The 27851-nt window shown below is 39.1% G+C and overlaps 1 protein-coding gene across 7 annotated transcripts in view; it reads left to right on the forward strand.

The window, feature by feature from the left end:
* Nucleotides 1–27851, forward strand: part of TENM4 (teneurin transmembrane protein 4) — a 591710-nt gene that overhangs the window by 370203 nt on the left and 193656 nt on the right. For 5 of the 7 annotated variants that reach the window (XM_015638720.3, XM_015638758.3, XM_015638767.3 and 2 more), the window contains 3 exons: nucleotides 13960–14212; nucleotides 19054–19152; nucleotides 21228–21463. In XM_015638720.3, coding sequence (XP_015494206.1) covers nucleotides 13960–14212; nucleotides 19054–19152; nucleotides 21228–21463 — 588 coding nt within the window. The remainder of the gene's footprint in view (nucleotides 1–13959; nucleotides 14213–19053; nucleotides 19153–21227; nucleotides 21464–27851) is intronic. The other 2 variants (XM_015638785.3, XM_015638826.3) reach the window with 1 other exon arrangement.

Consider the following 27851-nt stretch of genomic DNA (forward strand, 5'->3'; position numbering starts at 1 on the left):
CACTTCACTGGAGCTTTTATACTGATTCCTGAAAAAAGGAGTTTCCTGCAAGATAAAAAGATGATTGTCACTACTTTATTTTTCTCACCATAAATCATAGAATCACATGATGGTTTGGATTTGTAGAAACCTTAAAGATCATTGAGCTCCAACTCCACTGCCATGGGCAGGCACGCTTTCCCCTAGACCAGAATGTTCTTGACCTCTTCAAGATGGAGGCAGCCTTTTATGTAAGGAAGATCATCTGCATATGTGTGACTAAGGAAAAGTAATCATTTTGTTCAGCTTGTTAAAGATTGTTTTGTAATTCACTATACAATCTGTATTTGTACCCCCAATGCAATCACCTTAATTTTTAACTATTTCCTAAGGAAATAAGGTCTAAATAACTGTATTGCCTATCTGCCTGACTCCTTAATACCTATATTTTTAAGCTGTTGACAAGTTTTGGCTGCTTAATGAGGAGCAGAGGTTTCAAAAATACCAAATTCCTACAAGTTTTGTGAAAATTGACACCTTTGTGAAAGGAAAGATAAGGAGAATTACACCAATGCCCATTCCTTTTGTCAGTGGCCAGCAGGGCAGCCAAAACATACAAATTCCTAGATGGAAGCAGGATTGAGAAATGAAATACATATGGTCATGTGTGCTTAGTCACAAATCTTTGTGCTCGACTTTGTTTTCGTTACTTCAGAGTTCACTATTTTCCTGTACAAATTGAGCTCTGATCCCTTCATCATTCAATACCTTTAATTATAGCCATAATCATCTAATATGGAGTCCTGTTATCAGATGCTCTTAACTAATTAATGCTGTAAATTACTGTAAAAATCCAGGGTGAAAGTTGCTATGCAATAAAAATTACTATTTGTGTTTCTGGTTCCCACTGTATGCCAGATAGATTATTTTAAAAGCACCATGTTCCAAACAGGGAGACTATCACTTTACTCCTCCAATAAACACTGTGTAGTTACACAGAAGCTTGGGAGGTTCATAACTGTCAACACTACAGCTGTGATTTTAAAGAAATGGAGTCTACATTCCCTGCTGCTCACAATTTTTCTATGGGGTCAGGCCACCTCTTGGCCCTGAAGATCCCAACAGATTGGGTTGGGTCTGTGGGTTCACTTTGGGGAGCAGTCTGGTGCTTTGCCTGTGAATCTTCCAGTAGATACAGATTGGACTGGATAGGAGAGGGGTGCAAGGAAATTTGAGCAGCTGCATCCAACCCTCCTGGTATATATGGCTTATGAAATCTGGTTTTAAGGATAGCTTAGCAGAGATTGTGAATTACAGATTTGACTGATGGGAAGACCAGGGATGGTCCAGATGAAAGTTGATAGTTTAGAAGAAAATTTGTAGAAGGGATGAAAACAAGCTGGTCCATCAGTGATCCTTCTTCAGGGCTAATGTTTCCCTGCCTTACTCTTGCTCTTCTTCTCTGGCTTAATTTGTAAATTTTCTGGCTAGTTTCTGGCTGCAGTTGCATTTTCCTCACTCATTATATCCACAAACCTTGCTCATTTGTTTTTCTTCAGTGAGGCTTCAAATGCTGATTAATCTCAATGCATCCCCAGAGTCTAAAATTTTCATTAGGAGCCAGATACTGCCCACACTGTGCACAAAACTGCTGCTGACATCAAGAGTTACGTTGCAGATCAGGGCGAGTATTGACAATACAGGAGTTTTGCTGCAGATCAAGGGCAGATCAAGGATCTCTGTGGGAGTTTCTACATGTTTCTTTCCAAATGGCTACGCTGGCAGGGAAGTAGGCTGCTGGATTCATAACTGCAGACACTGATCTGTCCCTGTCATGGTTTGATTACTGGAACTGAAAAAAGCCTTGCCTGGTTTCCACTATTAAAGTTGCCCTCAAGGATTAAGGTATTTTTTTCAGAAAATGAGTTGTAAAAGTCCAACCTTACTGAAGTCTTAAAGATTTTGACAGTTGTTTTCAGTGGAGCCAAGGCTTCATCCTTAATGTAGCAGCTGTCTTGTTCTTCGACAAGTGTGGTGACCATCCAATGATGAGTTAAATGATTCTTTCCTGTAATTTTGATGTCAATCTGGTAAATATGTGAAGTGCTGTAGCTTAAAAATGAGCTATGCAAAGTTCTATGCATAAACAAATTCAGTGAAATTTAAGTCTGAAAGTTTAAAATATCCAGTCATTATTAATTTAAATCATGTTATTAAGTAATTTTACTTCTGCTTCAGAAATGTATTTTTGGAAGAAGTTCCCTCACAGTAGACTGAATAGGATGTGTTCTGTTAGCATTTGTAAAGCCCTGTTGCCAGTTATTCATCCCACTGTTTAATTTACAACTTGTGGTTTGTGATGGGTCCATTCCAAACCCTACATCATTCATCTTGAGGGATGAGGAGTTTCTGGGACTTTGAAGGGAACAAAAATAAACCCTCTTTATCACATGTAAATCATGAATTACAGAATAAAATATATATTCATTATCATCTATTTAATTAAACAAAAAAAATTCTGTCACCCTCCTGGAGCCATGTTGGTGCCGGTGGCAGATTAACAAGATTATCCCTAAAAGACCAAGGCAGTATTTTAATACAACTGCATTCTGAACTCCATTTTTTCTGTTTAAAAAGAGATAGAAGGGGTATAAATTTTATAGCAAATTTTTCCAGCACAAAGCTGGTATAAATTGTTTTGCTCAGAGAATAACTAGCAATATTTGAAACAAAGTTTCATATATAGGTGAAATGTATATTCTCAGGATACTTGGAAGTCATAAAAAAATCCCCTTTTACGCTGAACAGTTGTTCTATTTCTCTGACAGTGCATATATGAAATTGTTGTTTATTGTTTTGATCACACCAAAGCCCTCGATAACATAGAGATGTGTGCATGTTTGCACCATCTTCATAAGCCACTGATCTTTTCTAAACCTTGCCATGCTCACATTTGTTGAACAGTATTGTAAGAAAGTTATTACTTTATTTTGACATTTCCCCTGGGAAGCTCTCCTAAACTGCTTCAAAGAATGTCAAGAGCACTTACAGGAAGTAATGAAAAGAACCTTACAAAACTCGTATTTTGTGATAATCTGCGCTTTAAAGTCGCGTGCTTTGCACCAAAGCGTTATCTGAGTGCACTGTCACTCTCTTGAACTGCCACATGCTAAGAGAATCTCCAGCTAATACCAGACTTCAGACAGTGCTAGGACTTTGTATTTCCAAAGAACATTATTAAACAACCTAAACACTTGGCTCTGGGATCTGCACTAATATTGCTAATTTTAAATTATTATTGATTTTTAAAATTTTCTGGGGAATTTTTCAAGGCTACAGATAGCACTGAGTGGCGGTAATAGCAGCACATAACCTACTTCTGTTAGGGCACCTGAAGATCTCTCCCTTGGCATATGTAGAGATAGCAGTGATAATCCAGTGATGGTTTCACACGTGGACAGTTTTTAGGCTTGTGTCAATGAAGAATGACTTGCAGAAATAGATGTGCCTTTCTCAAACTTTTTCTGCCTTGTGCATATGACAGTATGCTGAATAGACTGGTAACCTAGCTTTTCTCTGTTTCCCCTGCACTGAAGAAAACCAGAATAAGCACTAGGATTATAAATAATAATTTTGATGGTTCTTTTTTTTCAGAAAAGCTAGGGCAGTCTTTTTGTTCTACCAGACGCCTTTTCATGTATTCATTTTAAATTAGCCTATTCTCCAAGATGAAAGTTGAAGGGCAGCAATCATCACTGCCAGTAAAGGCAATAACTCATGGAAGGGAAACAAAAGCTAAGAGGAGGAATTAAGAAAAGATCAAAATCTTTCAGCTATAACATGTTTTTTCTGTATCTCTAGCACAGTATACATTCATACACATTTGCCTAGCTGTAACAAGGCAGAGAGATATACAAGGTACATTCAGAATATTAGGGTGAAAAATTAACATCAGAACATGTATAAATGTGTTTATCATCTATTAATACTTAGGTGTAATGTGTTTAGTTTTGTTGATATAATTTAACTGCTACAGGTTTATAACATAAACTGTAAAAGTTAAAAAAAAAATAGCGATATATGAGACTCATCATGAATATTTCCTCTCAAACATGTTGTCAGAGGGCCTGTATCGATTAGTACTGAGATTTTAGGAGGCATTATGAATAGTCAGAAAACCATACATGCTGGATAAGCTACATTGCCATTCCATCATGGTGCTTTTGTGAACAAAGTGCAGCATTGCTGAGGGGTGTCTTGACAGATTCATAGTTTTGATTTTCTTTTAGTGGCCTCTTCAAGTGTTAATAAAAATATAAAAGTTTTATGTCTGTTTCAGAATTATTTGGAGTACAGCCATCTGCCATAGTGCTTCCAAGAATGTCAAATAGAACCTGAAGGGAAAGGTCATGGAGCCCAGCTCTCACAAATCAGATTCCTGTGCCAAAGGGAGTAAGGTTTTCCACCTGTGCAGAGAGATTTTACACTCATCCACACCCATGATTTTCACCAAAGGAAGTCAGTCAGCTTTGTCTATGTGGTGGATGGGGGAGGGGATGTAGGTATTAAGCCCTGTGACAGACATCAAGTCAGTCACAGCTGTCAGATGGAGTCCCCAGTTTATGTTGTGCTTTGGAGATGTTTAATAGAATTTTCTTTGTTAAAACTTCAAAGGTAGGAAAAAGAATTAAAAAGAGGATGGGGGCAAGAGTGGGTAAAAAAGGAAAAACTGAAGAACTAGTTCTGTACTGTGCAGTGCCTCTGTTTGGTAGCATCTGGGGGGCAGCATGCAAAGAAGTTGATCCAAAGTCATGAAAAAAAATCTCTAATTTGCCAGCAAAGACTTGAATTAGTTTGTTTCAGTTGCTGCCAACACAAAATCTCCCCATTTCTTTCTCAAGACTGAGTAATTAGAATCATTAGTGCTTGTTAGCATTGTGCTGGATCACATCATATTGCATTCCATAAGCACTTTGCTGTGAAATAATGGAATTGTGTGTTTCCAGAGACTTAGTCATTCACAAGCCTGTGTAACATATAAATGAAAAAGAAAGGGACAAAACCCTACCTCAGATGTTTGTGCCATGCAGCTCTCTGGTGGCTCTGGGATTTACGTGCCATTTGAGGTAGGAATCCAGATCCAAAGCTTGCAAGTTAATACTGAATACAGCAAATTTGTAAAAGTTTTTTTGCAGGATATTAATCTTTCACCCTGATCACTGTGACCACATATGTGGTCCTGACACATGGTCAAACTGCACAGAACTTGTGTGCTTCATATTTGCAAAAGGATGGGCTCTGGATTTTCATGGCTAACAACATTGTAAAATTGCATAAACCAGGTTATTTCCACAGCTGCTATTAACAGTCAGCTTTGCTGATGGAGCTGGGGATCTGTCAGTTCTGTCTGTTTGTGTACAACTAAGTCACAACAGCACTGCAGTTTAGATAAGATTTTTGAAGGGAGTAAGCAAAATAGAGACTGTTCATTTTATTTTTATGGAGAAACGGACAAAGATCAGGTCTATATTTCAAAGCTTTTTCTAATACAGCTATATGAAAAAAACAAAAAAACACAACAATATCTGAGAGCTGTACTGGCAAAATCCTGAGTTTATTTGTTATTACAGCAGCCAGAGGCACATTTTGCTAAAGTACTTTTGTTTCAGGAACTGCTTTACACAAACAATTCAGAAATTTGCTTGTGTAACTATACAGGTAATCATGTCTGGTTTGGACAAGGGTGAACTGGGTGGTTATCTGTTTCAAATATATATATATATTTCTCCATATATTACTGTATGAAAGGATCATAAAAAAATAAAACAGACACAGGGGAGAATGTATGGAGAGAAACTCTGTATCAAAGATTTTCTTGGTGCTTCAAGTCAGTAAACGGCAGACATCAAAGAAATGCACTACATTCCTTTCAAGAACAATCTTAGGTGTAATAACAGTTGTGATTCTTAAATGTGCAGTGGAGGGGACAGAAAATCAGATTTTTTTTTTTTCCATTTCTCCAGTCCTTTTATGCATGAGGGATGGCACCCAGCCACTTTTGCCAAGTCTGTGCAAGTTGGACGCTTCGGACAGGAGATTAGCAATCATCTAAGTGGCATAGTTGGCTAAACCACAGCTACTGGGATATCATGGGTGACTACAAATGAGTTTTAGGGTTCATATGCAATATGGAAACATGAGGAATGGCACAGCAAACTCACTTGAGCATCCTCATGAGAATTAGGAGAGTAGCAGTTATGGGTTTCCAAACATGAGAACGCAGACCTAAGGGACTGAGAGCACAGTCTGGCTGACTGCAGCATCTCACCTGAGTGGTGAGCCTCATGGTCAGATTTTATGTTTGGGGCATTTCTGAGAGGCAAGGAGCTCTAATGAAGCATTGTTTATTTGTTTGTTTATATGCTTAGACCAGAAAGGCCAGAAGTTCAACAGCTTGAGACTTCAAAGGCTACTATTGCCTCTAGTGTGTGGTATCAGAGTAGTTAAAGATGTTCCTTTACAGTAAGTCCAGCAGAAAATTTAGTCTCCAGGGCTGCAGGAAAATTTGCTTAGCTGGGCACTGTAGAAGCTATTTTTCTGTGTTTCCCATAAATTATTTCACAACTTACATGTTCTTTGAATTTACAGTCAGTCACATACTCTGGATTTTTTTCCACTCTCCTGTGTGCTAAAGACAATGATTCTTCATAAACTGTCAGAGGCTAAACAGTAATACTCTGCCTTGATTTTATTAGATTGTGACTCCCTTTTATTGAGTAATGAACATCATGAGTTAAAAGTCTGCATATCATCCTTTGATGGTGACCTGGACCTTTTTAAAACCATTACTTGTAGGGCATTCAATCCAGTCAGATGCATACTGATGAAAAAACAACCACCCAGAGCTCCTGCTGACTATGTACAGGCAGAGCTTGACAGCCCAGCATCAAACAAAAAATTGATTTCAAACCCAGAAGTCAATATCTTGCTTTTGCAAAGGCACTTTGGCACTTGAGAGGAAAGTTTGCATGTAATGCACACATTTGATGAACAAAATACAGAGGAGATGGCCTTTTTGGACTTGATTTGGTGCACCCATGGTTTCCTATAAACAGCAAAGCCAGTGAAGTGTTGATCTGTGCAGCTGAAGGGGAGTTGCAACTCATCTTACACATGCACAGATAGCATCTAAATGGGCCTAATTTTTGATGTAATTATCTAAACAAAAGAAGGTTCTTAAGTACAGCTATGACCTGTAATGTTTCAGAATGAAGTGTATAAAGTCTTGTCTTGTCAGTAAGTAATAAAGTGCCATTTTATCTGCTGCCTGATTTTGAGGTCCCCCATTTCCACTTGCTACTTGTTATGGTCAATTTGTGAGATGAAGAATTATTGCCTTTTTTACACATGATATGCTTCTGGAAGTCAAGTTTAGATTTTGATAATTGCAAAGTCTTTCTGCACTGGTCCTGATACATGTAGCTTTACTAGCAATATCTAAAATAGCTATAGACAGTGTCTGGTGACATTAATAGGGAACTGAGTAGTGTTGTCATGAAAATACACTGTAGGTTTTATATTCTGCAGCTTTTTTTGGTGCTCACTCTGTGTAGCACATACTATTGCAAATTCAATGTCGAAGTTGCTCATTTAGATAGATACTAAAAAGTATTTACATCTGTATAGCTGATGTTCTTCGAGTAAGTAGTTTCCAATGTTTGTGGACTTCTCTGAACAAAAGATTCTACCAAAGCTTCATAGGAAGAGTCTTCTTTAGGCTTTAGTCATTCACAGCTGGTTGTGTGATTATGCACATGGAACCATAAAGTATGGGTGAGATACAAGGCCGTGAAGATTGAAACTCAAGGAGTTCAGCTTAAAAAAGACTCTGAACCAGAATACTCTCTAGAACCAGGACACAGACACTGATGATTCTAACTGGATGACGAGAACTGTGCTTTTCTCTGGTGAGAGTCCTTAGTGGAACAGCAGCTCCCTATTATTCTGTTACTTAAAATAAAACAGAAGAAAAAGCATCAAGGTAGCTGTCCTATTGTTGTTTTGCTACTTAATGGAGATTATACATCAGCACTTGGCTTTCCTTTTATGTTTCAGTGTCATTTTGAAAACCAGGGACACAAGATGTTTCTACTAGAAAAGATGTGTTTCACAGTCTGTTGAAAACACTCCACTTGATAGTAGGAGAAGCTAGTCTTAAGTGAAATTCAGTGGATTACTGAATTACGTCTTAAGAAGAGATACAGTCACTCAAGTTGTAACGCTGATTCTAGTTTTTAAGTGTTAGTGAGGGAAGACACTTCTGAAAACACTTTATCTCTGCTCAGATAAATCATCTGACTTCTGTGTGACCTATTTCACTCCGTCTCTTTTCACCCTCCTGTGTTACGGCTTCCTCACTGGGCTGTTCCATGGAGACAGATGCTGTTGTCAGACATTCCTTGACATTTCTCCTTGAAGGAGGAAATTCTCCTTCAGCTTGCAGAATATCTGTGCCAGCCATGGGATGGACCAGCTTGGTACAAAAGAGGTACCTTTGCACACTGCTTCAGCTCAGTCTAGATGTTGTACGTTCCGCTGGATTGTCTGCAGATAGAAGAAAAACTGGGTCTGCAATTCATCCTGGCTGTGGCTAAAGCCACCAAGGTACCCTCCAAGCAGGCAGCTCCTCCCACTTTGATTTTCCTCTTAATATTTTTCCATTATCTGCCAAATTGGGTGTTAAATATTCTGCTCACTTTTCTTTTTGGAGACATCATCATTGGCTTAGCATGTGTCCAAGAGGGAACCTGTTTCTGGCAAGCAGTTTCACTTTAAATGGCAAACTCCCTGTGCCCCCTACAAAGGTGATGGAAAAGACACAGCTGAGTTTTTCTCTAGTCCACCTGACCTTCAGTACTTCATCAGATTCAGGAGAGAAGCACCCCAGCTCCCATACCCAGTGGCACCCAACAGGACAGGGAGCTCTGTGAAGGTGATTTCATCTGGCTGGTGCAAGTGCAGTGAGTGTACATCTGCAGCAGATTGAAGTGGGTCCTGTAGCTGAAGCAAGGTTCTTTGCTGTTCTGTCAATCGAATGCAGAGTACATTGTTTTAAAAAAATTGTTTCCTCTGCAAGGAGTGGCAGGATAGGGGCTGGGGGTGTTTTTCCTTGTGAGTGGCCACAAGCACAATTGCCCAGTTAGACTAGCAAGTTCGTCATCACAGCTACTGTGGAGTTAAAGTTCAGGGGAGCAGGGAGTGATTCATTCCACCTGGCAATATATACAGTGAGTAAAGAGAAATATTTCCGGTACCTAATCCAGACACTAGTTAGGCATCAGTCTGTCTGAATGTGAGCAGACGTACAAATGACAAATGTGTGGAGGAACAGAATAAGCTGGAAAAAAAATGAGAATGTATTTTTCACTCAGAGGTTAGACCATTTACCCTGAACACAATGCCAAAACCTAATGAATCAGAAAGTGTAATTGTTACATAGACTAATTTCAAAACAGTGCTACTCATTAAAGATTAAGGGAGAGAAAAGGAACATGAGGTTCAGACCTTTTATTGAAATTTTGTCATACTAGCTCCTCATTGGTAATTTTTTATGGTTCACATTTATTCAGCTCTTCATTCACAGCCTTCTGTCAAGGCTCTCTAATATGTACCAAGTACAAGCTTCATTAACTGTATTAATTTTCAGCTCTGCCTTATCTGTGGTTACCAAGCCAGTGTTTCTCAATGACATTTTAATGTTAGAAAACAAGTAAAAAAAATGCACAGAAAACCCAACATAAAAGCAGCTTGATTTCTATCTGGTTTTTTTTGTATTCAGATTTCCAAAGTTTCTTTACATTTGAATACACACATGTTAGATACACTTTGGATACCCATTAGAGAAAATGAAGCTTATGAGGAGCTTGTTAAGTTCTGGCTATTTAGACTTCCACAGTTGCCAGCCTGTCTTCTAGAAATGTTGAACTTTATCTCTGGGATGCTCTTTCATTGGCACCTGGTGTCTAAGACCAGAACTTGAGTATGAGAGTCCTTTGCTATTGACAGGTTTCTTCTGTTCTCCCTTCAAGGCACAAATTAACCCTTAAACTGTTTTACTTGACTCTGAGACTATTAGAAATTTGGATGGATGGGGAGAGAGGTGTTTTACAAGGTGTATGTTTTATTCCTTGGTATTTTGTTAGCTCAGCTGGTCCCTCTGAGTAGCTTATGTCAAGTTTTTCATTCTAACAACAAGTAGAGAGGGAATGATGAAGTCTGTGTCTTTTTAGAAACCAAAGAGGAAAATTGCAAGAAGAAAAATGTTGAAAATTCTCTCTTTTGGAGTAAACAAAGATAACTTACAGATAGTCAGATTTAGCTATCTTATACTTGGTTAAGAAAGGTCTTGGGGAATCTTGTACAATTTGTGCACTGGCAACGGTGACCTGCTCTTCTATAAAGTCTTCTGAATTTCTGTGTTGTTGTCCCAGTAAAGGCTTGCTGATAGATGTAGAGAGCTGTATCGAACTTCTCCTGTATCCCACCTACACGATGGGATCTATAAAAATACAATTCTGTAAAAATTAAATTCTATATAATAGACAATGGAAGATGCAGCATCTTCCTGCTGTGTAAGACTTACGCACGTACATGATGTAAGAGAGCTGCTACAGCCAGCATTAAGTTCTCCTGCCTGTGGGGAAATACAGCCACACCATTTATATCACTCAAACATTGTGGGTCTAGTTAATAATCATAGAATCACAGGTTTGGGTTGGAAGGAACCTTAAAGACCCTTTAGCTCCAACTCCCTGCCATGGGCAGGGACAACTTTTACTAGACTGGGTTGATCAAAGCTCCATTCAGCCTGTCCTTGAACACTTCCAAGCATATCCAAATAATGGGACAGTTGAAATTTTAGGAAATCAAGGAATATTTGTTGTTGTTGTTGTTGTGGGGGGTTTGGTGTTGTTGTTTTCTTTTCTTTGGTTGGCATTCATGATCCATTGCAAACCCCCCAGGAGGTTTGGTCACAGCAGAGAGTAAGAACCTTAGCAGGTTTTTTTTGCGTAAAGAAAATCCTGCACAGCTGCAGTAATTTTCAATAGGAAGATTTCCTGGCTTGTGCATTTGTCTATACCTTATTTCTAATGCTCCTTAATTTGAGAAGAAGACAATTGTAAAAAAAGTGTCATAAGGCAAGGGAAATAATTACTAATTCTAGTCAAGGTATATTAAATTCCATAGTGCTCAGATATGACATAAGTGTTCAGAATTTGTATATGAATGAAATAAAAAACATTCTGGAAGGAAAAGCCACCTAAATGTCAGAAAAAATGAAATGCAAGCTATAAAATCCTGTGAAAAATCACATAGAGCAGAGTAAGATAGATGTGCTGTCTTTACTTAGCAAAGAAATCACGGAGGATATGAAAACAGAGAATGAAAATAACACATTTTTACTTGATTCAAAAGCATTATCCATAATAGCATCTGCAATGTGTCTGTAATAATATGGTGTAAATTGGAATTTACATAACAGATCTTTGAAAATAGGCTCTGACTCACAATGTGAAAATGGTGCCTCCAGAAGGAAAAGTCAGCCAATAGCAGAACTTCACAGGCCTATTGCTTATTCCAAGATCCACCCATTTAGCTCCTTTGTAGATTGCGGAATATTCATCTCAGGCATGAGCTATGCTGGAAACTTGAATGGTCTTGGAAACCTCTGGGATGTTTCTCCTGAATAAACAAGTCATTTTCTCTGAGCTGAATTAAGTTCTTACTGTATGGTGATAGACTGACAGCCCTAAAAGTTGGAAACCCTCTATATGTGTTCATCTCCCTCAACTGGATTTAATCCACTGTTCCTATCTTGATTCCTGTCTGTTGAGTAGGGGAAGAGTTATTAATTAAACTAAACCAGGAGTTGAATTCCTTCACTGTTGTTTTTATTGCCTCAATAGTCAGGACTTCAACTAAACAGTCCCCAGTAACATCCAGTCCAAGAATGGTTGGACACTTCAATTCACATTGTCTTGCAGAGTTGATGTCAGACCTGGTTTAGTTCTGATATTTCTTGCCTATGCTCATTGGTCTTCCCTTTAATTTGCTGGCTGATGTGAAAGTCAGAGGCCAATATTATTGGCATTATAGGGCTTTTTTAAGTTTGGTTGAGCTTTGCTAAGTCAGATTTTTTATTGTTCCTTAGATTCCCATGAAAAGTCTGTCTGTCTGTCCAAATGTAGATGACCAGTGTAGACCTCTTTTTGCACTTGCTGTTTTCTGTTGTACTGACATAAAATAGAGAGAGACCAGTAGGCATGTGTCTGACCGTTCTGGGGGTTTAGGGTAAAATGGATTGGGACCCTAAAACCACTCAGTTCTCCCTGTGGAATAAATACACCTGTTTGCATGTTTAACCTGACAAAGCCAGAGGTAAATATATGTTCAGTCAGAATAATGGCACTCCTTTAATTAACACTTTTTTTTTTTGTGCTAGACCACCTCAAGCACCATAAGGTTCTGGCATACCAGCCATAGTTAATGATGAGGCAGTGTGCATCAACACAGGGTGAGGAGGGGCAGGATGCCCCTCACATATGTCCATATTTTATCTAATGTGTTTAACCATCTGAGAACCTACAGAGATGCTGTGAATGCTTTTTCTGTTGCTCTACTACATCCAAGTCCTAATCCAAATTTCAACAATATCATTAAATGTCTGATACCACTCACTGTAATTTACAAGTACATACAGTTCGTTCAGTTCTGAGGTCTCTAATTAGAGAATAAATGGGTGTTAATGTCTCATGATATAGAAGTCAAGTAAGTATTAGATTGATAGGATAGGCATTCTTTTCATATAAGGCATCACAAAAGTATTGTGTGTTACAGAATCACAGAATGGGTGAGGTTGGAACAGACCGTAGTGGGTCACCTGGTCCAAACTTCCTGCTGCAGCAGGATCATCCCAGAGCACATTGCACACGATTGTATCCAGGCAGTTCTCAAATATCTCCAGTGAGGGAGACTCCATGACCTCTGGGCAATCTGTTCCAGTGCACAGTATTAATGACTTTTGAGCATGAGCCCACTAAAAGCAGAGAGATATATGTGTCCTGTTTCTCATATGCTGTGCTGAACTATCAATCTACATCCAGTTTCATAAAATACTTTAGTTTTCTTCATTTCCAACAAAACATTAAAAAATACTTTATGGTTACCTAAAAAAAGTAAAAATACAGATATAATCAGCACTAGTTTCATCTTTCCTAGGTATTTGTCTTCAGTCTCTTGGCTAAGAAATACTTTGGGTTTTACTCAAAGTAGCCATATCACTGATCTTTACATCTTTCTTCACTGTAAGTTGTTTCATTTTCTTGACACCTCAGATTTTATGCCACATGCATTTTTTACTCAGTTTGAGTACATTTCTAATAGTACAAACTATTGGATTTTGTTAAATTGGATAACCCTGACATGCTTTTAGGCTTTCCCTAAACCCAGTCTATGATTAAATGTATTCTCAGTTTTGTTGACTTAACTATTGAAAGTTCTTGGGCAAAATGGACAGAACAAACTTCTCTGGGAGCTGTATATCCATCATAAACTGCCTCTAACGTGTTATCTATCCAGACTGGTTGTATTTTTCATTCTTTATCACAAATCAGTGCCACAGATAGATTGCAGTTTGCAACCTGCAGTTGTTCATTGAAGTTAGCTTGGCTGTCAGGACAGCCTTTATGCAGTGCTTTAAACTTTCATACCTTTTGTGCATGAGACTGAACTATTTTTCCATCTGGTTCAGGGATCAATGCTGTGTCACTAGAACATATGGAACAAGGCTGTGTTACCCTTTTGAGTTTCATTTAGGATGTGTGGCACCCCAGCCTTCACCCCAGCCTGTCTGCACATAAATGAACACAGTATGGAACTACTCAAATCATGAACCTTAAAAGTATTTTACTTACATTTTAGATCATCCTCCAAATATTCAAAATCATTCAAGACTTCGAACTCCACCACCTCCAATATCCCATGCTCACACCCCAAATCAGCATCACGCGGCCTCCATCAATTCCCTGAACAGAGGGAACTTCACTCCACGCAGCAACCCCAGCCCAGCTCCTACAGACCACTCTCTCTCTGGAGAACAACCAGCCACTACTCAAGAGCCAGCCCATGCTCAGGACAACTGGTTACTCAACAGTAACATCCCACTGGAGACAAGGTAGGTCACTTTCTTTAGCACTTGCAGTGTTCTGACTGTGTCTGCTCAGGATGCTATGGAAAATACACACATCTGCATAGCCAACCACCTAGTTTGTGAACTGGTGTTTGACTTATGCATTTTGCGTTGTATTTATTATTCCTTGTGTCTTTTTATTTGGACTAGGAGAAGAGGAAATTGCTCTTCTTTCATAAACTAAAAATGTTGTCTTTAACAGCTGCTCATAAGGTTTTTTTCCTCATTTAAAATTGGAATCAGGATCATAGATTAAAATGTTCTTGGTTTTCTTCCTTTTATTTTCCTTTAATGTCTTTTCTTCCTATGTGGTAGGATAAATCAATATCCTATTTTAAAAGTCAGTATATTGAAAAGATTTAGCCCTGTAGCTGTGCCTCATCAAGGAGTACTTTTGTAGTACATAATTCAAGAAATGTTGATCTTGTTTCACCTAATGAGGAAAGGTCAGCTCTGCCTTTTTCAACATTGCTCCAGCAAGCAGGAAACACTGGATAGCCCAGCAGCAGTCATTTAATGGTCTTTCCGTTTAGCTCTCAAATTCTTTTCCACCTATGCGATGCCTGAACGGTGTGACAAGGGTGTACCAAGTCGTTCTAGTTCATAGCTTTGTTCAGGTTCTGTGTAGGCTCTGGAAAAGAGAGCTCTCACACTCACTTCACATTAGTCCTCCTATCTGGGGGTGAGTGCATCTACTTACGGTCCCAGTTGCTTCCTCCAGAGGTTTTGCTTCACCATTCCCTTTGCACTGGGCAGCCACTGGGGATGCTGAAGTCGTTAGCTCCCATACACAATGTATTTTCAGTCTGCAGAGAAGTCTTCCAAGCCTAAAACATGGTGCACTTGCCCAACTGTCTTTGTTCTTCCTTTGTCTAACCTTCTCAAACCAACAAGATTTTAGATTGCAAAAAATCATTTAATAACTGAAAATGAGACAGAGCCCAAATTTGTCACATCGCTGCCTGCAGGAATCCCATTGAGAGAAGCAGCAGCTGTAGCTGTATCATGGGACAAATTGTACCCAGTTTTGCCAACTCCTGCTAAGAAAAATGAGCACATCTTTTTGAGAATGAGCTATATCTGCTGGCCCTTTGAAGCTTCCAAAACAACCTCAATATCACATTTTGTGATATTTAAAGATAATTAATTTCTCTGTGACTTCTTGATTAAAAAGACTCAACTAAGAAGCTGGATCCAAAGGATTAAGACAAAATTATAAGCAAGTAATACAAGTATGATTTGGCAACAGTTTCAGTAATTATATTGTGTTAGTAATTCTCAAGCACAAATACCAAAGCTTTGAGTTTTATGTGATGCTTCTTATTAAAATTACATTAAAAAATACTTAGGCCCTACTCCTGCAGATCTTTTGTGATAATCCTCTATAATTTTGAAGGAAGCCCTGTGCCTTTTCCTAGCCAGGTGGTGAATTCTTTGTAGAAGAGATGATACACTATTTCAGTAGTGCAAAACCTTAAAAGCAGTCCTCATTTCTTCTCTGTGAAATTATTGTGGATGAAAATTTTTCAAGATCTGAAGCAGACTGCTCTTGTTGCAGGTTGGATCGGTCACATTATTGCTGTTAATCAGACTGGCAGTTGGAGGTCCATCTGCATGAAGAGCTCTTTCTGCATCATTTGATGATTTCACTCTAGCATCACAGATCAGTCACATTTGTACCTGGTCCTCTGTCTAAACATTTTATTAATTTGGTAGAAAACAGGACATTTCAAGACTGATGGTGAGGCTTTTGCCACACTGATTGAAATGGTGTAATTTTTCACAGTGTTCCTTTTGACAACAAGCATGTTGGAAAATATGTAATTTTGTGCCAGCAGCAAATGAACACTACTGACTGTTCCTTCACTTATACAACATTAAGAAAATAAAATGTGTTATAATAGTGCCATAAAGAGAGAAGGCTGAGCTGCATAGATGATCAGTATATCTGTGACTAATCTCCACTGACAGCTCTTCCTTCACACAGAGATCTTCCATTTCCTTCAGTGGGAATTGTGTAGACATAAAAGACCAGGCTTCAGAGTTGTTTAGCAAACTTGGATGCTCAATTCAGCCTCTTTCATGAGACTGATCTTCCCCATCTTCTCCACTGCAAAGATTTTTAGAACCAAACAAAAAGACCATCACCTAAGAGAATAAAATGTCCAATATGTAGAAATATAAATCCTGGCCAAGAGACATTAATTCAGGAGTAAAGGCTTCTGAAGTTAGGAGAGTATAGTAATCTCATGTTGAAAATGGAATTATATTTCCATTGGTTTCTTTTAATCCCATATTAGTCAAGAGAGAGAGAACATCTTTTAAACAAGGATTGTCACAAGCTGTGGAATTTGCCTGCAGTTACAGAATTTAACCAGAGTTTGAAGTGGCTTGATTTTGACTGCCATGGACTCCAGACAGTTTTCAGAACCAGGAATTCAGACTGGTTTGTCACTGCCTGGAAGTGTCCAAATCATAATGCAAAGGCAAGCAGAGAGGTGCAGCGCAAATATACAGCTGACAGGATAAGCATATCTGAGAATTTTGTATATTGCAAGAGGAAGAGCCCCTCCTCTTCTCTCCCTCGTTTTCATTAGTTTCCCTTTACTCCCTTTTCTCTGTTTCTCCTTTCTCCTCTTTCTTTTCCTGTCTGCTCCCTTTTTTGTTGCTTTAAAAGCCATATATTATCAAGGTTGTGATGAGAAGATCTTTGCTCAGCAGGCACTCCTGACAGGTAAGTGAGTTCCCCCCATATTTATTCTTCAGTCTTCTTTCTTCTGTGGCCTCCTTTCTTTTCCTTTACATTTGACCTTGTGGGAGCAAATATATGCCAACTAAATGGATGTTTAGCTGACAAACCAACAGTTTTCAGGAGACTTCCACTCCGAGGAAATTTCACGTGGTAATCATGTATGGTCAGATTTCTGCCACCACTGCTGCTAATGAGAAAGGAAAGTGTTTTGTAACTAGCCAGCAGTTTACAGGTAGTCTCCAAGGGCGCAGACTCTGTGCATAAGGAGGACAGTCACACATCAGTCCCTCAGGTGACCCAGCGACCTCTGTGTTACAAATGCATACATTTTGAGATTATGTAACCCTCCCCTCTTCTGTTTCATTGACAATCCACAACTGAAATCCACAGAACCAATTTGACATGGATTTTATCTACCAATGAACTTTTATTGATTGATTGGTGCATTGCTAGGTGCCTTGCCTCTTATCCATTAAATGCTCAGTGCATGCACATATGCTGCTTCTTTTTGCATTGAACTCAACATCCAATCTTTCCTGCATTCCCAGGGAATGTGAGGAAGCTGCAAACACTTGGGGATGGATTGATGTCTCAAGTGGTATGGCACACAGCTCATGCATGTTGATCCACTTTACTCCAAAGCTATGAATAGGAGTCACTTCACTTTCATTCAGATCAAGGAGTAGATCTGTTCTGTCAAAGCAGCCCAAAGGCCTGCAAAAGCAGGGAGCTGAGCTAAACAAGTGCTGGCATTAGCAGCAGGAAGAGGAGGAAGTAGAAATGCAAATTAGGTTTGAGAACATTTTAGAAGAAACAGTATCAAGGTTTGTATAATGTGACAGGGCTGGTTTCTCTAGGTTTAGCATGTTACCTGAATCCAGTTTCTTTGACAGGATTCTTGCTTGAGTTCATGTCACTTACACCCTCTAGGCTCTTAATCCTGCATAAGTGATAAAGTGCCACAGTGCTGTTATGTTTCTTTTACTAGTTTTTGCCAGGGGGTTTATTCACTTTCAGGCTTAGATTCAGTTTTGATGCTGAAAACAGACATGGGCAAAATCAGAACTGTATTTTGTTTTAAAAAACATGGGAAGAATGTTCTTTTGCCAGGTCTTGAGAAACAAGCCCAAAGGTGAGAAAGACACAGTTTGTTCCCAGCTGTGTCTCTGAGTTAATTCTTTATGTTCCTGCTATTCTCCTCAAAAAGTACAAAACAATTTAGCATTTTTAGGTCAAAATGTGACTCATAAAAGAACATGCCGGAAGGACAAAAACTACAAAATGCTGCTGCTGTGTGCAGGGTCAGTCCCAAGCATTTGCATGTGCAGGCCCTAAGTATCTTGCTTATTGCCTGTATTATCCAGATTATATCCAATACTCTGGTGTTGGAATTTGGGTTACAGCTTAACCTGTTTCTAGCTTCTATCTGCTTATCACCAACAGACTTGCATTTGGAATATTCATATTGAGCAAAATTTACATTTTTAAAATTTACATTTTACCCTATATAGTGAGTTATTTATTCCACAGAGGAAAATATATTAATCAAACTGGAAACTAAGAAGTTTTCTAATCCAAAAAGTAAAGGAGTGGCAGATTTTTGCTGGAAATCCATGAGAAAGTTAGATGCAAGAGTGCTACCAAGGTTCTTGCCACAGTGGGATATAGATACTGTGCTGTGCCTTTTCCGAGTTAAAATAACACAGATGCAGGAGTGTAACCAGATTACAGCTGGGCTGGACTGAAATTTGGTTCTTTGGGTCCAGGAGTTTGGAAGGTTTTGTGTGTCACTGGCAATAAATAATGTGCAATGAACAAAGACATCAACTTTTTCGATACATGCACATGGGCGTGTGTGCTTATATGTGTGTATATGCATATATATAGTGTATATATAAAGAAGTGAACATTTTTAAAAGCTATATATGTATATGTGTAGCATCTTATACATATAAATATATGGTTCATCATTCTAATTCCATACACAACTGCACTATAACCATTGTGGTTTATAAGATCACACTTCATATATGCATGACTCACTGGCTTCATTCATGTTTCCATATGTATGTAGAAACATAGCAAAGCAGACATTCCTAGAGACATTGCAGGACAACCTCATTGAGATGGACATTCTCACCTCCTCCCGACATGACGGTGCTTACAATGATGGGTATGTGACACTTATGTGGTCTTCCTGTTTACTGTACAGTCATTATGATCCTTGCATGAAAGCATTTGGTCATATCAGTGATGTTTAAGGGCAACGCCATTGCTGATCTCTTCCAATATGGCTTTAAGAAATTAATTTCTGGGGCTTGGAGCATTGTGTCCTGTACATATTGATGGAAAACTCATTAATATGCTTGTGAACCACTGCATGCCATTTGCTTTTTATCCTCTTATTGTTTTGAAAGTAATTTCATTTGTAAGAAGCACCTACAGCAATTTCAACTCCCATATTAACTAAAATTAATTTAATTTTCATAAAAATCTGAAACTTCTATTGTGCTGACAGCCTGATACTTCATTGTTAAACTGATGTCTTCCACATACCTTATCTGACAAGTGATTACTAGTGGTGTATGTAAGCCAAGCCTTGGAGTTTGACTTAACCACCCATTCTGGCATCTTTACACAAATTTTGATCACTTAACTTTTCAGTTATAATGGACTTTTAACTTAATACATGGTGCCAAAACTTGACTCTTGTGTTGGCAGCTCATAATTTGGTAGCCATCATTCACACAAGGGCATATTGGTGTACTTGAGGACTGCAGGTGCCTCTTTGCTCAGAACAGATAGATCTCTATCTAAATAAATACTTTTCAAAACCAGGATAGTATCTGACTTACTGTATTTTTTTTTTTATTTTTCTTTTTATGTAGAGCATTAGTAGAAATAAAGGATCTTTCTCTAATGCTCAGCAGTCATGTTTAGAGTACCAATAGAACCATGGCTATAGTATTACACACACCTATTTTGGATAATTATGTGTTTCATTTTACTGCATGAATTGGTGGCTTTTCTGCACTGTGATGTTTCTGAGTGTGACATTTCCCCCAGTGAGCACAAGTAACTTCATGGGGAAAATAGAGTCACCTCTTCATCTGGTATTAGCTTGACTGACTCCCATGAATCCATGCTGATTGCATTTACTCTGGCTGCAAATCTGGCCCCATAAGCCATGGCAGAATGTGCAAAGGGCCTTGGAGCTGTTTCTCAGTCCTCACAAGCTGCGTTTTTGTTTTACAGAAGCATGGTGGTAGACTAGTCCACTCCATTTCCCAGGTTTCATTCCCAGAATTTGAATGCCTTTTACAGCATGATGTCCCACCAAAATCAGATTTTTCATTTAGTATTCCCATGGACAGAAATTCCATTGGGACATTTCATTTCAGAAACTCATGGGCTTCAGTGTGTTATTTTCATGCTGACTTCCATGAGTCTCACCCGAGGTGCTCACGGGCTGGCTCTCAGGCTGCATTTGTCATAATGGGCAAAATACGGTGCCTCCCAATGTGTCACTGGACAGGAAATGCTGTTGCCTTTGACAGTAATTCACACTTTTTAAAAGGTAGGCTTCAATCCAAGGTGCTCTGCACTGCTCTGTGGAAGCAGGTGCCTCTCCCCACTGGCAATACACAGGACTTTGATGCTTTTAGCCGTGCCATTGTCTGACACTTAAATTTGCTGGATGGGGACAGTGTGAATATTCCCCTCTGTGACAATTTGGGTGCTACGGAATGGCTTAAGCTCTTTTTCCCCATCTCCATTCACCGATGCCACACAAAAAACGCTCTCATGCAGTGATCAATAAATTGATAAACGCTCTCCCTTCTTTAATCTGACCTCCGCTCCTCTTCAGCCTCCGTAGGGCATTTCTGTGGGAGTGCGAGCAGGCTCCCAGTTCTGCCCGTGCCACCAGTCTGTCCTAGCTGTGCTTGGGGTTTTCATCTCACTCTAACGCCAGCTCTTCCACAGAGGGGACTCCTGCCCTTGAAGAGTTCTCTGTGGCATTGTTGGCACTGTGATTTTTTCTTTTTTTTCGGTTTTGTTTTCTTTTACTCTGTGTGACTTGCCTTTGATTTTTATTCTTCTCTTTTGTGCATGCCGTCCATGTCCGTAGCCAGCATTGTGTGGAGCTGCTTTCCTCGTCCTGGCAACAGTCGCCATTCTCCCACCCCACGTCTCCCTCAGCATCGATTTGTGTGAGGAGTCACTTGCTGTTGGTCTTTCTTCCCTCAGGCACTTCCTGTTCAAACCTGGAGGCACTTCTCCCCTTTTTTGTACAACGTCGCCGGGATATCCCCTGACGTCCAGCACTGTGTACTCACCTCCCCCTAGGCCCCTTCCCAGAAGTACCTTTTCTAGGCCTGCCTTTAACCTGAAGAAACCCTATAAGTACTGTAACTGGAAATGTGCTGCTCTGAGTGCCATTGTCATCTCAGTCACGCTGGTGATCCTGCTGGCCTATTTCATAGGTAAGCTTGTTGCTGTTTGTTTTTCTTCTTTTTGTTTTATTTCTCTACAAACCCTCCTGTACTGATAATGTTTGGAAAACAGTGGGTCAAGACTGTGGTGGAAAGTGATGGGGAAATAAGGCATCTGCTGACTTGTTTGTGTTGCAGTGTTGTGGTAGGGAGCTTAACACCTGTCATAAAGCCAGAAGGGCTTCGTAAAACATGAGTCATATGAGGGAGTTGTACTCCCTTCAGTATCATGGACTGTTTACATTCTGCAGACTAAAGTGTACCTGGAGTGAGGCAAAATCACCAGGTTTTCTCTAAGCATCCCATTAAAACAGGTGGTGAAGTCCATGTCCCAATCCCAGTAACATCCCAGTGTTGACTTTGGTGGGACAGGGTCAGAACCAAGATCCTGATCCACAAAAATGTGATTGAATTCTATTATTTGGTGACACACCCATTTCAGTGACACTTAAGCAATTAAATTGGAGTTCTCAGGGTGACCAGGAGGATGGAGAAGGACTAGGTTGAAATTGTGGTTCACGAGAGCTTTTTTAGAGTAGGTAGTGCTGGTGAAATTTGCATCTTGTGTGGAAAAGCAGTGGATTTTTCTGAAACTGTGCACGATCTGAATTTCTTTGGTTTATGAGGCTTGTCAATGTTCATTGCAAAAACAGCATTCTTAGTGTATGTTGCAAAAGTAATTGAACTCCTAGAAGTAAAAATTGTGTCTTTAAGCCTGTTTTTGGAACGTTACCATTACTTTTTCTTCAGTTGTTTGGTATGTGTTTAATAAATGTCTTAAAAAAGCCCATTCCTAGACTTCTATGTTCAACTGTGCATGGTGCAAACTCCAGTTGTCAGACCCTTTTAGATGTGATCATGGATAAAAAAGCCCATTTCTCATGACACAAATGAGTCTTTTTTGATTTTGCTGTGACTTCCTGTACACTAATGATCTATAAAAGGTTGTGGTTAGAATTACAAATCTTAGTCTGGATCGAAAGATTTTGCTTTCATTTTACATGAATATAATTAGCACCACCACAAAGGATTGCTTTTACTGTGTTCCTTTTATATACACTTCTTTAATGACTGATACTTTTCCACTTCTGCCTTGCATCATACTCTGGTCACTTTTATGTCTCCTGTAAGAGGAACAGGGATGATTAATTAACCAACATTAAATCAGCAGCCATTTGATGAAATATGCAGTCAGTTTTCATCATTTGCTATGTACATTCGGAATCGACTTTCTCATTTGTCTGGTATTCTCCTTATGTCCTGAACATGGTTCCTTTGGACATTATCTCAGTGTGTCAGAGAAGAATCATTTCAGCTCAGCATAGCTGAGTCATTTCACCTCATTCTGGAGGAGGAGGTGTGTGCTGGTAGATAGATGGAGAGGAATTTGGTTTGCCACTCTCCAACTCAGAACCTTGTCTCAGAGTTCGCAAAAGAGCACACTCCTGCTTAAAACTGCAGTTAATATTGTTCAAAGGAAGGTCCATTGAGTGCCCTCCCATCCTTTTTATCCTCTCAATTCAGGTGAATGCACTGGCATTGGCCAGACACCACGGTTGGTTGGCAAGGTGCCAGAAATGCTGAGCAGGTTGAACCACTGTAATTATGGGTCATAATTACTAATTTCTAAAGGAACTACCAATTATTAAAAATCAAATCCAGTGGTTCAGCTCAGCATAAACATATTTAGCAAAGATTGTCTGTACCAGACCCCGTGTTCTAATCAACGAGAAAAAAGGCAGATATTAAATTAGATTTTGATGAAAAATTGTGTTTAATTTCAAGTATAATCAATTATTAATTACTGTAATGAGTGACTCTGGCAGGGTTTACTAATTAACTCATTTAAAAATTATGAATAACCTTTTCATTTGTAATTATTTTTTACATCCTGTCAAGTTGCAGATGAGAATTGTATCACCTAACCCAAAAGAAAAGAAATGAATGAAGGAGTCAAAATGTTTGTACTTCCACTAAGTTAAACTGAGACGTTTTGCATTTTGATATGAACTATGTAATTCTTAACAGGAATTTGTTTATTATTCTAAGTAACCTGGTCTGTTTGCAAACAAATTACTCTTTTGCCTCCAATTTGGGGTCCCCACCCCCAATATTTGCATAGTTGCATTTTCGTACAGATACCTTTTCTTATGTAAGCAATCCTTGCTCTTTTCAGTGCCATGGGGATAATCTGAGTGGTAAGGGATAACTTAATCATGAGTATAAGGTCTAGTCTCTGTAACAGTCTATGAGTATTGGGAACTTGACTGCTTTCCATCTACTCTTGTTAGTTAAAATAACCACAAAAGTTATCTTTTAATGACCATTTTCATCCTCCAGAGCAAATTGTAGTCATTGGAAAGGTTCCTATTTAAGTGAATGGACTTTAGGTTGGGTCCCATAGTAGCAGCTTGGCATTTAATCTGTTTTTTGTACTCTGGTTGGATAATGGAAATACTTGATAGTGATATCTAGGCTTTCAGGATGTTCCTTACAGCATCAGGCATGTCACAGTCCTCTGTTTAAATATTAAAAACTGCCCACTGCAGGCCTTACCTCTCTGTAGAAGTGTGGAGCTCAAGACACACAGAAGAGACTCTGCTGTGGATAGTATTTTCAGTGGGACAGGTGCTCAGACACAACTATGGTGGGTGCCCATCTGAGGCAGGCAGAGCTGCATGGAAACAACAAAGCACTGGTCATTTCTGAAGTTTTTTGCTGGAGCCAGTTCCTTTTTGAAATTCACCTGGAGAACTTGCTAAATCATTTGTATGAGGCTAAAAGGCAGAGTTTCTATTATTTCATGTAAATCTTTATGGCATTTACAGTCTGAGGTTCATTTATCTTGCTGGGCTGTTTCAAAATGAGGAGAGGAGACATAAATCCATGGCAGCTGAATGGTTGCTGTCATATGTCAACATTGTGATCAAGGTGAAGGTTTTACAGGACTGAGTCACTGGTCTGGAGAGATAATGACAAACAAAATATAACAGAGTGTATTAAACACCAGTAGCTGGTTTTCATTTGAATTAACCAGCTTTTGATTGACTTGTTGCCCCCTTTTCAAATAGTCAGACACCACACTAAAGCAGTGGCGACAGTGCCCATCAGTGTTTTGCACACACACAGCTTATGCATATCCCATGAGCTCCACAGAAGCTTGTCTCTTGGGCTGAGAACACCAAGGAGAAAAGCAGGGGCACATCAGAGCTGCAGCGTTAAAGTGATGGAGCCAATTGAAATCAAACGCCTCTGAGGAGCTCAGAACTGCCCTGCAAATTTGCTATTCCAGGAGTCCCTGACTTTTTAAAATTGAACTCCCCATTTTAGGAATGTCCATTCAATAGACAGCTAGACAAGAAAAAATTTTATGGCTTTTGCTGAGATTTGATGGAATCTGTATAGCATTGAGTTCTGCCTTGGAGGGCTAATTTCTAGCAAGATGCTAATGGCAGAGAGAATCCCATGAGGTGTGTTGCTATGCTAATACTTTGCCAGCAGTTCCTGTACCTTGTAGATGCCAGACCTGCTAGCAGAGCATTGTAAAGAGTCTCTGACATTGCTGTACTGCTTGGGAGGAAGTTTAGAAACAGAAAATACCTGTTTGATTGTCCAGATCTCCATGCCCAGCAGCTGTTTGGCTAGGTCTGTGGAACAGTTTGTGAATTAATTAGTGATGGAGAATAGTTTCTGCCTGTTTAAACAGAAGTTATTATCCTCTGCCTGATGTAGATTCCAGACGAGATGGAAGTACAATTTGATGTTGTTAGGCACTTGCAATTTTCCTATACTTAAGCATATGCTGCGGTTGCGTTGCATGAACAGCAAGAAAGAGGGGCATTTGATTTAGATTAAAGCTATGGCTGGAAAATATATTATGAAGCCAAAACAGTCATTCCTTTTTATTGAAGTCAGAGCTCTCTACTTTTCAGCTCTGTGTTCATTTGAACTCTGTACAGATGCAGCTTCACTTGAAGAACAGTGTTGCTTGCTGCAGGCAAAATGCTTTGACAGTAAAAGTGTGCTAGGACTATGATGTGTTTTATAAAGTGTCTTTCTTTTTTATTGTCTAAAAATCACCCTGAAAGCTAACTTTAGCTCAGTTTGTCCACGATTCTTTGATGCTATGGAGAAAACCCAATTTAAAGCTGCTCTCCAAAGCTTTTAGAAATCTAATTAGTTTGCAATGGATGTATAGTGTACCAATTACCATAGTGTTTACATGGTAAGAGATCAATAGGTAAAGTTGCTAATGCTTAATTATTAAACTTGATTAATATCTATTAATCCTACATTTATACCTTGATATTAAGGTTTTTATTCATGTTAAAATATAAAACAATTTATTACCCTGCCAACAGGCTACTTTCACTTTCTGCTTTAATATTTCTTTTCTGATCCCAGATTAAGTTCTATTTTGCTACTGTTGTCATTTGTTCTTTTGATTTACAAGGATTGTAAATCAAAATCTTTGAATGTTTTCTATTTCCATCTTGTCTTTGATAAAAGGCAGAAATGGGAGCTAAACAATCTGTTCTAGCAAAGCCTTTATGTTATGAAGTCAATCTGTTACCTCAAACAGAGCTTTGAGGTTCTTTCTTGATTCTTTCACATCTTCACAGAATCACTGTAATCTCTTCGCTCAGTAACTGCAAACTCATTTACTTAATTTTACCCTTAATCAATAAAAATGTCAGTCTAAAAGGTGCTTTAGTATTACCAGTGATATATTTTGAATATTATAAATGTTTATGAAACAACATTCCAGGACACTGGATGAGAGGGGACTGTCATCACGTGCCAGCACTACCATTTTTTTCCTGTATAGTAGAACTTGAATATGTGGGGTTTTGTTTTTTTTCTGTTAAAGCTGGCTCTTACTGTACCAAATGCAGACCAACATGGGTGGGGCAAGAGGGTTAGTGCCACTCCCTTTCTAAGCAGGACAGTTTAGATGACATCTAGCTCTTCTTTTCATACCCCTGAAACTTAGGAAACACGGGCCTTATTCTTCTCATGCACATGCTGCCCTTAAACTGCAGCAACTCCATTTCCTTCAGCACTAGTTCATATGCAGTCAAGAGTCAGTGGCATTGGGCCCAGTGTCTGCAACAGGAGCTGGAAAAATCTGCATATATTTTTGTAAATTCCTGATTGTGGAAGTTGACCTGACTGAAGATAAAATGTAAATCATTACAGATGTTAGCCCTTCAATCCAGTTTTGAATGATCCTTTTTCTTGTTGTGCCTCAAATTTTGCCCCTGTAAATTTTCTCAGAAAGACTAATGCATGAAAATAGTCTCAAAATCAAATAGTTGATGGAGAGATGCTATCAGCTTCAGCTTCTGTCTGAGTGCTCAAAAATGTATGGAGTTGCAGAAATCTTTTTGCATTTTTTGTTCTGTAGCAGAGAGATGTGAAGGTCACAGGACTCTGTTCACCTCAGTTACGCTTCACTATGTTAGAGAACCAGCAAGGGCAGCTGCTATGTGTAAAGTTTTCAAGAGGCTGGTGAGTAGCAGTGAGGTCAGGAAAGCTGCCTCAGGGAATCTGGCAAAATAAACTTTCCCTGGCCAGATCCATAATGAAATAACGACTCAAGTGCTTCAGCCCCACCTCTTTACTGGCATTGCCCCACCTCCCTCTCGAGATGCATGCACACGTGGGGAGTAATTACCAGAGAAACAAGAAAGACACAAAATTAAATCAATGGCCTTAAACTGAAAGAGAGTAAGTTTAGGTAGATACTGGAAAGAAATTTTTCACTGTGAAAAGTGGCCTGGGTTCCTAGACCATCTTCTCCCTAGAAGAGGTCAAGGCCAGGCTGGATGGGGCTTTGAGCAACCTGGTCTAGTGGAAGGTGTCTCTGCCCATAGCAGGGGGCTTGGAACTAGATTACCTTCTTTTTTGGGGGGGTCCCTTCCAGCCCAAAGCATTCTAGGATTCTGTGTAAATTAAAACCACAATGGGTTACATTCAGTCTTATATCAGCTTGTTTTGTTGTCTTTTGCTGCAGCTTTAAGTCCATGGTGTATGAATTATAACGTAGGTCTTTTATTTTCTATCACCTGAAAAGTCAACAAGAGCTCTTTGCATTATTAAGTGATTGTGTGCATCTTTATTTTGAATTTTCCAGTGTATGTTTGGGTAGCAACTACTCTTAGCTTTATAATTCAGAGTGAAGGAAGTACAAATGATTTATCTATTATTGTATTTTAAAATAAAGGTGATAAAGGTACAAGATGCCACTTTAAAGTTATTCTTCTGGAGATCAATTCATTCAGATAGGTGTTAAAAACTTAGCCATAGAAACTCCATTAAAGAACATTCACTGTTTCAATCTGAGTAAGATCTGTAACCTGACATTAAAAGTGTTATG

This window comes from Parus major, chromosome 1, assembly GCF_001522545.3.
Source record: "Parus major isolate Abel chromosome 1, Parus_major1.1, whole genome shotgun sequence".
In the NCBI taxonomy this organism is placed as follows: Eukaryota; Metazoa; Chordata; class Aves; order Passeriformes; family Paridae; genus Parus; species Parus major.